This window comes from Oncorhynchus clarkii, chromosome 16 (assembly GCF_045791955.1).
Source record: "Oncorhynchus clarkii lewisi isolate Uvic-CL-2024 chromosome 16, UVic_Ocla_1.0, whole genome shotgun sequence".
Classification (NCBI taxonomy): domain Eukaryota; kingdom Metazoa; phylum Chordata; class Actinopteri; order Salmoniformes; family Salmonidae; genus Oncorhynchus; species Oncorhynchus clarkii.
The window spans coordinates 33573801-33586458 of record NC_092162.1 but is presented as its reverse complement, the minus strand read 5'-3'; the positions used below and the strand labels follow the sequence as shown (position 1 = coordinate 33586458).

General features: G+C 44.4%; 1 protein-coding gene across 4 annotated transcripts in view; it reads left to right on the top strand.

Annotated features, from left to right (window-relative positions):
* Positions 1 to 12658, top strand: part of LOC139368337 (protein kinase C zeta type-like) — a 163489-nt gene that overhangs the window by 73272 nt on the left and 77559 nt on the right. The window contains exon 1 of one of the 4 annotated variants that reach the window (XM_071107100.1): positions 1842 to 2052. The exons of 2 other annotated variants lie outside the window; for them this stretch is intronic. In XM_071107100.1, coding sequence (XP_070963201.1) covers positions 1986 to 2052 — 67 coding nt within the window. In that variant the 5' untranslated portion in view covers positions 1842 to 1985. Of the gene's footprint in view, positions 1 to 1841; positions 2053 to 11075; positions 11170 to 12658 lie in introns of those variants that run through there. One more of the 4 variants, XM_071107099.1, reaches the window with a different exon arrangement.

The window sequence follows — 12658 nt, the reverse complement described above, 5'->3', positions numbered from 1 at the left end:
ACGCTCTCCTCCACCACTTTTACTCTCCTCCTCTGCTCTCCTCTGCTGTCATCCACCTCCTCCGCTCTCATCCACCTCCTCCGCTCTCCTCCTCTGCTCTCCTCCGCCTCCACCACTTTCACTCTCCTCCACCTCCTACGCTCTCCTCCGCTCTCCTCCACCTCCTACGCTCTCCTCTACCACTTATGCTCTCCTCCTCTGCTCTCATCCACCTCCTCCGCTCTCCTCCTCCTCCGCTCTCCTCCTCCTCCACCTCATACGCTGTCCTCCGCTGTCCTCCACTCTCCTCCTTCACCTCCTACGCTCTCCTCCACCACTTTTGCTCTCCTCCTCTGCCTCCTCCGCTCTCCTCTGCTCTCATCCACCTCTTCCGCTGTCCTCTGCTCTCATCCACCTCCACGCTCTCCTCCGCTCTCCTCCACCTCCTACGCTCTCCTCTACCACTTATGCTGTCCTCCTCCGCTCTCCTCTGCTCTCATCCACCTCCTCCGCTCTCCTCCTCCTCCGCTCTCCTCCTCCTCCACCTCATACGCTGTCCTCCGCTGTCCTCCACTCTCCTCCTTCACCTCCTGCTCTCATCCACCTCTTCCGCTGTCCTCTGCTCTCATCCACCTCCTCCGCTCTCCTCCGCCACTTTTCCTCTCCTCCTCCGCCTCCTCAGCGCCTTCTCCTCCACCACCTTCGCTCTCCTCCTCTGCCACTTTTGCTCTCCGCCTCCTCCGCTCTCCTCCTCCGCTCTCCTTCTCCTCCACTTTCGCTCTCCTCCTCCTCCACTTTCGCTCTCCTCCTCCGCCACCTTCGCTCTCCTCCTCCACCACTTTTGCTCTCCCTCTCCTCCTCCGCTCTCCTCCTCCGCCACTTTCGCTCTCCTCCTCCGCCACCTTCGCTCTCCTCCTCCACCACTTTTGCTCTCCTCCGCCTCCCCCGCTCTTCTCCTCCACCACTTTCGCTCTCCTCCTCCTCCTTCGCCTCCTCTGCCACCTTCGCTCTCCTCCTCCGCCACCTTCGCTCTCCTCCTCCACCACTTTTGATCTCCTCCTCCGCCTCCTCCGCTCTCCTCCTCCACCACTTTCGCTCTCCGCCTCCTCCGCTCTTCTCCTCCACCACTTTCACTCTCCGCCTCCTCTGCTCTCATCCACCTCCTCTGCTCTCCTCCACCTCTTCCGCTGTCCTCTGCTCTCCTCCACCTCCTACACTCTCCTCCACCACTTTCGCTCTCCACCTCCTACACTCTCCTCCACCACTTTCGCTCTCCACCTCCTACACTCTCCTCCACCACTTTCGCTCTCCACCTCCTCCGCCCTACCCCACCTCCACTCTCCTCCACCTCCTCTGCTCTCCTCTGTTCTCATCCAACTCTTCCGCTCTCCTCCACCTCCTCCGCTCTCCTCCACCTCCTACGCTCTCCTTCACCACTTTCGCTCTCCACCTCCTCCGCTCTGCGCCTCCTCCACCTGCTACGCTCTCCTCTGTTCTCATCCACCTCCTCCGCCTCCTCCACCTCCTATGCTCTCCTACGCTCTCCTCTGTTCTCATCCACCTCCTCTGCTCTCCTCTGAGCTTCAGCATCTAGTCTAAAAATAGAAACTGATGTTTAAATTTAAAGGTGGAAATGTATTCAGTGCAAATGATGGTGTCAAACCCACAGCTAGCTCTGCCATCATGTGGGTGAGTTTGGTAACTGCACCCTGGTGGGAACTGTTTTATACTGTATTACATTTTAGACTCCGTATCCAAAGACTAGGGAGTAGGAATGTACTGGGTTACCATTGGCTATGCCTGGAGGGCGGAGGGGGCAGCTGGTGGGGTGTATGTATGTATGTGTGTGAGCGAGCGAGAGAGGGAGAAAGACGGCTGCTGAGAAGCAACCTCGTGGGTAACGGGGGAGGAGGGAGTGGGGAGAGAGAGAGAGACAGGAGGAGAACAGTGTCGGAGGAAGAAAGAGGAGGAGGAGAGGAAAGCCGGGATGTAAAGAGAGGGAGCGGATGATACTGCTGCCGTCAGAAAAAGGAGGGATGCTGCTAACACTCCTTTTCTACCTGCGAGTGAAAGGTAGGAGAAGGATGGAGTTGCTCCCCTAGACACTGATCTCACATCAGTTTTTCATGTCCCCCTCCTTATGGTTAACAATAGGATTTGGGGGCAATAAGCTGATCGTAGATCTGTGCCTACGGGCAACTTCTAGCCGGAGCTGAAGGATACTGTAACTCACTACTGCGTGAAACAGGCAGATAAATGCAGGGTGCATGTGAGCCTGTGTATGTGTGATGGCTGGCATGTGTGTATGTTTGTACACGGGGATAGTGGGGTTTTTTTTTGTACGGCAGGGTGTGTGAGTCTTTTAGATACAGAGAGTGTGTGTGTCCATACCCGTGTACGTGTTGAAGATTAGAGCCTCTGCATGGACCCCTCACGACATAGTACTTGTTGTGATGTGTAGGAGAATAAATATTCAGCATGTCTTAGAAGAAAAGGTTCTCTATACTCTAGTTGTTAATTACAAACAGGTTTTGACTTCCATTTTCTCGCTAGAGCTGCTAAATACTCTTGCGTATTGAGTTTGTTCCGAGGATCCTGCATATTTGGACTGCAAGGTAATGGCAGTATAGTTGTTCCTTTAAAAATTACATTATTAGCCTTACTGACTCTAAAGTGACTCCAATATTATTTGGAGGTTTTCAGCCTATGATCTACAATATTAAACTTTATCAACATAATGACATTGCACCAATGTGACTAGTTTGTTGAATTTCCCCAAATCATTCATAAACTCGCACAGTTTCTTTCTCATTTGAACCCAGATTGCAACCACAAATCAACGGTTGCGTTTCAAGGTTTCACGGTTCGGTGGAATTCACGGTTGTTGTTGAGCTCAACCAAATATCAACCACGTTTGGATGTTCATCTGACGTCTTTGTCCAATTTATTTCATTTGTTACAGTTTCTCTCAATTTATCCCAGATTACAAGCACAAATAAACAGTTGTTGACCAAACATTAACCACAATTGGAAGTTCATCAGCGTTTGCCCAGTGGAGGCAGTGGCGATTTCCTGCTGCTAATAACATTTCCTGGACTGTTTTCTGTCAGCCCTGACAGTCTCTGCCTCCCAGTAGTGTTCTAGGCCACAGAGACTGGGGATGGTAATCTGTGTAACCTACTTAGAGTCCCCACGTCGCCATCCATCTCCACTGACAAAAAGATACGATACCAATCTGGCTGAGCTCAGTCTATCTGTCTTGTGTCGTCCTCTACTGTCCTTATTTTATTTAGTTATTTAGCAGACGTTTTTATCCAGAGCGACTTAGTCGGTGCATTCATCTCCAGATAGCTAGGTGGGACAACCACATATCACAGTCATAGTCCGTACATTCATCTCCAGATAGCTAGGTGGAACAACCACATATCACAGTCATAGTCAGTACATTCATCTCCAGATAGCTAGGTGGGACAACCACATATCACAGGCTTAGTCAGTACATTCATCTCCAGACAGCTAGGTGGGACAACCACATATCACAGGCTTAGTCAGTACATTCATCTCCAGACAGCTAGGTGGGACAACCACATATCACAGGCTTAGTAAGTACATTAATCTCCAGACAGCTAGGTGGGACAACCACATGTCATAGTCAGTGCATTCATCTCCAGATAGCTAGGTGGGACAACCACATATCACAGGCTTAGTCAGTGCATTCATCTCCAGACAGCTAGGTGGGACAACCACATATCACAGGCTTAGTCAGTGCATTCATCTCCAGATAGCTAGGTGGGACAACCACATATCACAGGCTTAGTCAGTGCATTCATCTCCAGACAGCTAGGTGGGACAACCACATATCACAGGCTTAGTCAGTACATTCATCTCCAGATACAGTGGGGCAAAAAAAGTATTTAGTCAGCCACCAATTGTGCAAGTTCTCCCACTTAAAAAGATGAGAGAGGCCTGTAATTTTCATCATAGGTACACTTCAACTATGTCAGACAAAATGGAAAAAGAAATCCAGAAAATCACATTGTAGGATTTTTTATGAATTTCTTTGCAAATTATAGTGGAAAATAAATATTTGGTCACCTACCAACAAGCAAGATTTCTGGCTCTCACAGACCTGTAACTTATTCTTCAAGAGGCTCCTCTGTCCTCCACTCGTTACCTGTATTAATGGCACCTGTTTGAACTTGTTATCAGTATAAAAGACACCTGTCCACAACCTCAAACAGTCACACTCCAAACTCCACTATGGCCAAGACCAAAGAGCTGTCAAAGGACACCAGAAACAAAATTGTAGACCTGCACCAGGCTGGGAAGACTGAATCTGCAATAGGTAAGCAGCTTGGTTTGAAGAAATCAACTGTGGGAGCAATTATTAGGAAATGGAAGACATACAAGACCACTGATAATCTCCCTCGATCTGGGGCTCCACGCAAGATCTCATCCCGTGGGGTCAAAATGATCACAAGAACGGTGAGCAAAAATCCCAGAACCACACGAGGGGACCTAGTGAATGACCTGCAGAGAGCTGGGACCAAAGTAACAAAGCCTACCATCAGTAACACACTACGCCGCCAGGGACTCAAATCCTGCAGTGCCAGACGTGTTCCCCTGCTTAAGCCAGTACATGTCCAGGCCCGTCTGAAGTTTGCTAGAGAGCATTTGGATGATCCAGAAGAAGGTTGGGAGAATGTCATATGGTCAGATGAAACCAAAATATAACTTTTTGGTAAAATCTCAACTCGTCGTGTTTGGAGGACAAAGAATGCTGAGTTGCATCCAAAGAACACCATACCTACTGTGAAGCATGGGGTTGGAAACATCATGCTTTGGGGCTGTTTTTCTGCAAAGGGACAAGGACGACTGATCCGTGTAAAGGAAAGAATGAATGGGGCCATGTATCGTGAGATTTTGAGTAAAAACCTCCTTCCATCAGCAAGGGCATTGAAGATGAAACGTGGCTGGGTCTTTCAGCATGACAATGATCCCAAACACACGGGTAACGAAGGAGTGGCTTCGTAAGAAGCATTTCAAGGTCCTGGAGTGGCCTAGCCAGTCTCCAGGTCTCAACCCCATAGAAAATCTTTGGAGGGAGTTGAAAGTCCGTGTTGCCCAGCAACAGCCCCAAAACATCACTGCTCTAGAGGAGATCTGCATGGAGGAATGGGCCAAAATACCAGCAACAGTGTGTGCAAACCTTGAAGACTTACAGAAAACGTATGACCTCTGTCATTGCCAACAAAGGGTATATAACAAAGTATTGAGAAACTTGTGTTATTGACCAAATACTTATTTTCCACCATAATTTGCAAGTAAATTCATTCAAAATTCTACAATGTGATTTTCTGGATTTTTTTCTCCCATTTTGTCTGTCATAGTTGAAGTGTATCTATGATGAAAATTACAGGCCTCTCATCTTTTTAAGTGGGAGAACTTGCACAATTGGTGGCTGACTAAATACTTTTTTGCCCCACTGTAGCTAGGTGGGACAACCACATATCACAGGCTTAGTCAGTGCATTCATCTCCAGATAGCTAGGTGGGACAACCACATATAACAGGCACAGAAAGTACATGTTTCCTTAATATCGTAGCTGTCAGTAGAGTCAGAGCTAGAAGGGAGAGGGGGGGGGGGGGGGTAAGTGCAAGTGCTGGTTATGATTTAAGATGCTGTTTGAAAAGGTAGGGTTTCAGATGTTTTGGAAGATGGGCAGGGGGTCTGGTAAATACAGAAAGTGGGATTTAGCTGTCTGGCCTGGTCTGGTCTTGTCTGGCCTGGCCTGGCCTGGTCTGACGGGTGGGGGCTAAGTGGTGAGGTTGTGAAACAGTCACAGTGGTGATGATGATGACACACCCCTCAACATTCACAAGGCAGTGTCAATGATGACTAGTAGCAGGGCTAGTTTAATCCAGGACTGTCATTATTACATAAAACACCCCAGCAGCACCCCCTGTAATGCAAGACAAAGGCACTCAGATAATTGGGAACTGGTGTCACATGCTGTTGCGGAATTGGAGAGACAGAGGGAAAGCGAGGACGATAGATGGAGAGAGAAAAAATGGATGGAAAGTATAATGATGAGAGATTGGACGATAAAATGGAGGGAAAGAGCATGAGAGAGTGTGTGGTAAGGGGAATAGAAAATAAGTTATCGAAAACGTTTTAAATCAGACATGCCTTCAAGCCTGCAGAGCAGGAGCCCTTAGATTCCCTTCATCAAAGGAAGTGGAGATCGAGGATGGCATTTTGATGATGAGTGTACGTGGGTGTCATGGTAGTTCCCATTCACCATTAGGCATCAAACGGAAGAACATGGATTGAAAGAGGGAGGGTGCTACCTGAACTTGTCCAAAAATGAATGATTGTTTTAATTTTTCATTGCAAAACGTGTTGCTAGAGTGTGCCCTAATGAATACAACCCTTGTAATGGGATGCAGCTATTATAGTATGTGTCCACTGTATCACAATGTGTGTTTTTGGTACAGCACACCCTGCAATTTCAGTATTCTTCTTCTTTCTTTTTTTTTAAACTTTAGTTTATTTAGTCAATATTTTGTTAACGCTATTTCTTGAACTGCATTGTTGGTTAAGGACTTGTAAGTAAGCATGTTGTATTCGGCGCATGTGACAAATAACATTTGATTTGATTTGTAATATGTCATCTGCCAGTGAAGCCATAGTCAGGGCATAACAAAGTGGTTTGGGTTGCTGATTCTGTTAGAATAGGTTTGGTTTTGGTTTGGTCTGGTTTTGCTCTCTTGCCAACTCCTTATGGAATTGTCATGCTAAACGTGTTTGGTGTGACATTGAGTGAAAAGGAGTAGGCACAAACAGTTCTGGGAACAGGCTTTGATACTATCACGAACTTACAGTCAATCAATCGTATTAATTTGTATAGTACTTCTTTTGAGTGGATCCATATGGGGTGTTGGGACAGATGGATGGAATTCCATTACCATGGTGTCGTCTTAGCAACAGCATCTTAGAGCTGCTGACTCATTGGCTCATAGCAGTGTGTTGACTGCAGTTCAGGATATCCCACTCACTGTCCCCTTTGGACATGCTGAAATCGCACAGCCCTGAAAGACGATTTCTTTTCAAAGTTTACTGCTAACTTTTCTACTTCTCTTATCTTCCACACAGATAGTTAAGTTGAAATTAATTTTCATTTTAATTAACAACCGTTGAGTTAAGAACATTCTTTGTCACGCTATAACATGGAGGGCTAAATGTATCTGAGTGGCTTTGGGGCTATTGGATACACTACATCTATTCTCTGTCTCTACATGGCTTATAATATCTCTGATGTCTCCCATGAAGATGTTCAAATGGGGACAGTCCCCAGTTAAAAGTATGGACTGTACTGTATATGGGCTGGGCACTCGTTGAAATGTTTATTCTTTAGCGTGCTGTGTAGTCTGTCTACTTTATTTATTTATTTTATTTAACCTTTATTTATTCAGGCTTTTCTCATTGAGAGAACTTCTCTTTTCCAAGAGAGACCTGGTCCAATAGCAGCTGGAGGAACAACCTTTCAGACAAAACAACTTACATACACTAACAACATTAAACAAAACTATAAACACACATACAGTTCACATACTTGACGAAAAAACAGCTGTCCTAAAGACAATTAGACTCTTCTATGACATATACATTGATCAAGTGTTTAAACTCCACCAACAAAACTATTATCATCAAGTTTTTAAATGTTCAGGAGAGAATTCCAGGACCACGGAGCTGAGTAACAAACCTATTTCTACCATGTTCTGTTCTAATTTTTGGAAGCAAATCAGAATGGGACCGTAATTGATATTTATTTACCGACCTGACTAAAAAAGAACAGAGATAAAATGGCATTTTACCCAGTATGGCCTTTATAAATCAGTGTATACCAGTGTTTCAGCCTACGCAAGGTCAATGACGACCAGCCAACAGCGCTGTCGAGATCACGATGATGTGTTTGACGTTTCTGATTTGTAATGAACCTGAGGGACGCATGATATACTGAATCAAGTGCTCTCAGGGTAGTGGTTGAGGCCTGCATATACAGTTGAAGTCGGACATTTACATACACCTTAGCCAAATACATTTAAACTCAGTTTTACACAATTCCGGACATTTAATCCTAGTAAAAATTCCCTGTCTTAGGTCAGTTAGGATCACCACTTTATTTTAAGAATGTGAAATGTCAGAATAATAGTAGAGAATTATTTATTTCAGCTTTTATTTCTTTCATCACATTCCCAGTGGGTCAGAAGTTTACATACACTCAATTTATATTTGGTAGCATTGCCTTTAAATTGTTGAAATGGGTCAAATGTTTTGGGTAGCCTTCCACAAGCTTACCACAATAAGTTGGGTGAATTTTGGCCCATTCCTCCTGACAGAGCTGGTGTAACTGAGTCAGGTTTGTAGGCCTTCTTGCTTGCACACACATTTTCAGTTCTGCCAACATATTTTCTATAGGATTGAGGTCAGGGCTTTGTGATGGCCACTCCAATACCTTGACTTTGTTGTCCTTAAGCCATTTTGCCACAACTTTGGAAGTATGCTTGGAGTCATTGTCCATCTGGAAGACCCATTTGTGACCAAGCTTTAACTTCCTGACTGATGTCTTTAGATGTTGCTTCAATATATCCACATAATTTTCCAACCTCATGAGCCATCTATTTTGTGAAGTGCACCAGTCCCTTCGAAGCACCCCCACAACATGATGCTGCCACCCCCGTGCTTCACGGTTGGGCTGTTGTTCTTCAGCTTGCATGCCTCCCCATTTTTCCTCCAAACATAACGATGGTCATTATGGCCAAACAGTTCTATTTTTGTTTCATCAGACCAGAGGACATTTCTCCCCAAAGTACGATCTTTGTCCCCATGTGCAGTTGCAAACCGTAGTCTGGCTTTTTTAAGGCGGTTTTGGAGCAGTGGCTTCTTCCTTGCTGAGCGGCCTTTCAGGTTATGTCGATATAGGGCTCGTTTTACTGTGGATATAGATACTTTTGTACCTGTTTCCCTCAGCATCTTCACAAGGTCCTTTGTTGTGGTACCTTCAGGCGTTTGGAAATTGCACCCAAGGATGAACCAGACTTGTGGAGGTCTACAATTTTTCTGAGGCTGATTTCTTTAGATTTTTCCATGATTTTTCCATGTCAAGCAAAGAGGCACTGAGTTTGAAGGTAGGCCTTGAAATACATCCACAGGTACACCTCCAACTGACTCAAATTATGTCAATTAACTTATCAGAAGCTTCTAAAGCCATGACATAATTTTCTGGAATTTTCCAAGCTGTTTAAAGGCACAGACAATTTAGTATGTAACCTTCTAAACCACTGGAAATGTGATACAGTGAATTTGAAGTGAAATAATCTGTCTGTAAGCAATTGTTGGAAAAAGTAGATGTCCTAACTGACTTGCCAAAACTATAGTTTGTTAACAAGGAATTTGTGGAGTGGTTAAAAAACAAGTTTATGACTCCAACCTAAGTGTATGTAAACTTCCGACTTCAACTGTATATAACATCACTAAAATCTAAACCGCCAGCAATGTACATCGTACCAGCTCCTTCCTGGCCTCCAAAGAAAAACAAGCCTTATGCCGGTAATTAAAACCTATTTTTAGCTTGAGCTTCCTTATCAAGTTCTCTACATGCACAGTGAAGCTCAGCTTATCATCAACCCACACACCCAAATATTTGTACACTTTAACTTGCTCTATAGTATATCCAGCCAATGTAGCAATGACATGATTAGTAACATGCCTGTCATTTGACAATACCATGCATTTTGTTTTACCAAAATTTAGAACCAGCTTTAAAACATACAGATTCTGTTATATGATGTTAAATGCTCTTTGGGCATTTTCAAAAGCTAAAGATAAACTACTACCATTTGAACAAAGAACCGTATAATGTGCATAAAAATGAACATCCGCTGTTTCAGTAAGATCCCCAATGTTGTTGATATACAAAATTAACAACAGTGGGCCCAAAATAGAACCTTGCGGGACACTTGAGCACACCTCTGTAGACTCAGATTTACAACCATCCACCATTACACATTATGTACATTTTGATAGATAATTTACAAACCAATCTAGAGTATGACCAGTAATTCCACAACATTTTAACTTTTGCACTAACACAGCATGGTCCGCGGTGTCAAAAGCCTTTCGTCAAATCAATAAAGACAGACACACAATGTAACTTGTTGTCAAGAGCACAGTGGATGTCATTTAAAACTTTCAATGTTGCTGAAACAGTGATGTGGCCAGACCTAAAACCTGATTGCATTCCATTTAAGATGTTGTTTTCTTGGAAGTAGACCTTTAGCTGCCTACTAACTAAGGACTTCAGTACCTTTGACAGTACAGATGATTTTGATATGGGTTGATAGTTGTCAAGTAGTGAAGGATATCCACCTTTCAGGAGAGGCAGTACAAAAAACAGATTTCCATAACTGGGGGATTTCCTGAGCATCAGGCGTGAGGTTAAAAATACATGTTAAGGGGGGAGCAATGATGTCTCCAGCTAGGTGTAGGAAGTGGGGTCTAGTTTACCAGGGCCAGGGGATTTTTTTACATCCATTTCTTTCAGGGCTTTACACACTTCTGAAACAGAAGGATGAAAAGGAGAACCTGGCGAGTGAGTGCACAGGGGTGTCAGGTAAATTCATAGGCGGCTCAATTATACCTTTGACCTTTTCAAATAAACTGCCTGCATCTAAAAATGGCTGATTCTGCTGATTCTGAAATGCTTTAAGAACGGATTGCATTCTATTGTGAGGTACTAGCTAGTTGCCTATAATTCCTTTTTAGTTTTTATTGGCTATTCAAAAAGGCAACAATAATTAATTTAATTATACTGTTTTTGTAAGTGACCCACATGTGGAAAGCCCAAACATCTTTGAGTGCACTCTTTGAAAGGGAGGGTGGGTGCTGGTAGAGTTTATCATCTTCCTGCTAGTGGGATCAGGAACAATGTCTGGAAGTGAGTCTAGCCCCTGTAAATGTCCTGTCCTCGAGCCACTGGAACAACTGCCACCACCTCTAGAGAGCAGCTGCCTCCTTTGTTCTCTCCTACTTTAGTAGAGCATATGAACACCTTTAGACCTACATGGCCTGGGTATAACAACTCTTACAACATGGCTGGATTCTTCCCACTGCCATACACTTGTGCAGGTGCAGTACTTTTTTACTTGTCTGGCTTATCTCTGTTTTTTCTCTACCACACCAACGCTCTCTCTCTCTCTCTTTCTCTCAATGTTTCTCTCCTCTCTTCCGATCTCTCTCCTTGCACATCTTCCTCACTCGTCTGTTGAAAATGGGGCGATGCAACACTAGTCTGTCTGTGTCTCAGAGGAACATGTCTGTTAGCCCAGAGGAAGTGTGTGTGTGTGTGTGTGGGGGGGGGGGGGGGTCTCCTCAACTATTTTCATGGGTCAAGCAAGGAAAAAGGTCTCAGATAATAAACAATAACCTTTTTTTTTATTGACTAGCGTGGCTAGCTAACTGTGGCTAATGTAATGTAATTTCCTTTGCCACAGCGAAGATGAAAAGATAATCAACATTCAGAAAACAATTGTGGTCGAGACAGAATCCGGCAGGCCCGCTAATAAGCCCACTTAAAGTCAGTAAGCAAGATAATATAATTGTATCCCTAATAATGGTACTATCGAATGACTCAGGCATTCTATTCTTTCTGACATTGCCGAAGAATGATCAGAAATGACCCCACTAATGATCGACAATGACAATTTACATCACCCTGCTCCTCTGCTGTCTCATCACCGGGACAGTCTCTGCATACAGACGCCTTCTTACTGGCCTGCTACGCTAGACGCATCACTTTTGCAGACTGAGATGCTCTTATTCATTTAAATGAAATCTGAGCAAAAGCATCCACTGGCTCCACTGTTTAAGATTTTGCCGCACAGCCCCTTCTGGACCGCAATAGGGTGACTCTGCTCATGCAGGGAAAAAGTTACACATCCAATGTAGCAGGTAAAAACCTACCCGACGCCCCATATGTAGCTCCCCATATGTAGCTCCTATTTATTATGTCCTCATGCATACAGGATATGCAGAATATGCAGTAGTGAACCTTTCTGACAGCCAAAACAAACTCACAAACTTCCTAGTTTACCTGCTTAATGCTATAGGTGTGGTGTAATGTTAGCCGGCACCAGCGACACTCTGTGACTTGAGTCTTGTTTATCATGTTCACACCGTCCACTCTCATCCTTTAGACAAGTGTTACTGTTGATACAAGCCCCTAAGGCGGCGCGAGGTCAGGAGTACTGTCACTCCAGCAGGCTGGTTGTAAGGCTGTATCACATTAGATTTGACTGGGTAACTTCGTGCTTACACACACAGACGCACGCTCTTTGTTTGGGATTCCATTTGACTAAAGGGACTGTATTTCTGAGTCTTCAAAAAAACTGAGGGACAGTTGAAATTAATGAAATGATTAGCAAAATGCACCTATGATCAACAACCAATTTGACAGATCTTGAATAATTTTTTAAAAGAATAATGGACAAATGTTGCACAATCCAGGTGTGGAAAGCTCTTAGAGACTTACCCAGAAAGACTCACAGCTGTAATCGCTGCCAAAGGTGATTCTAACATGCATTGACTCAGGGGGTTGAATACTTTATTATAAGTCAAT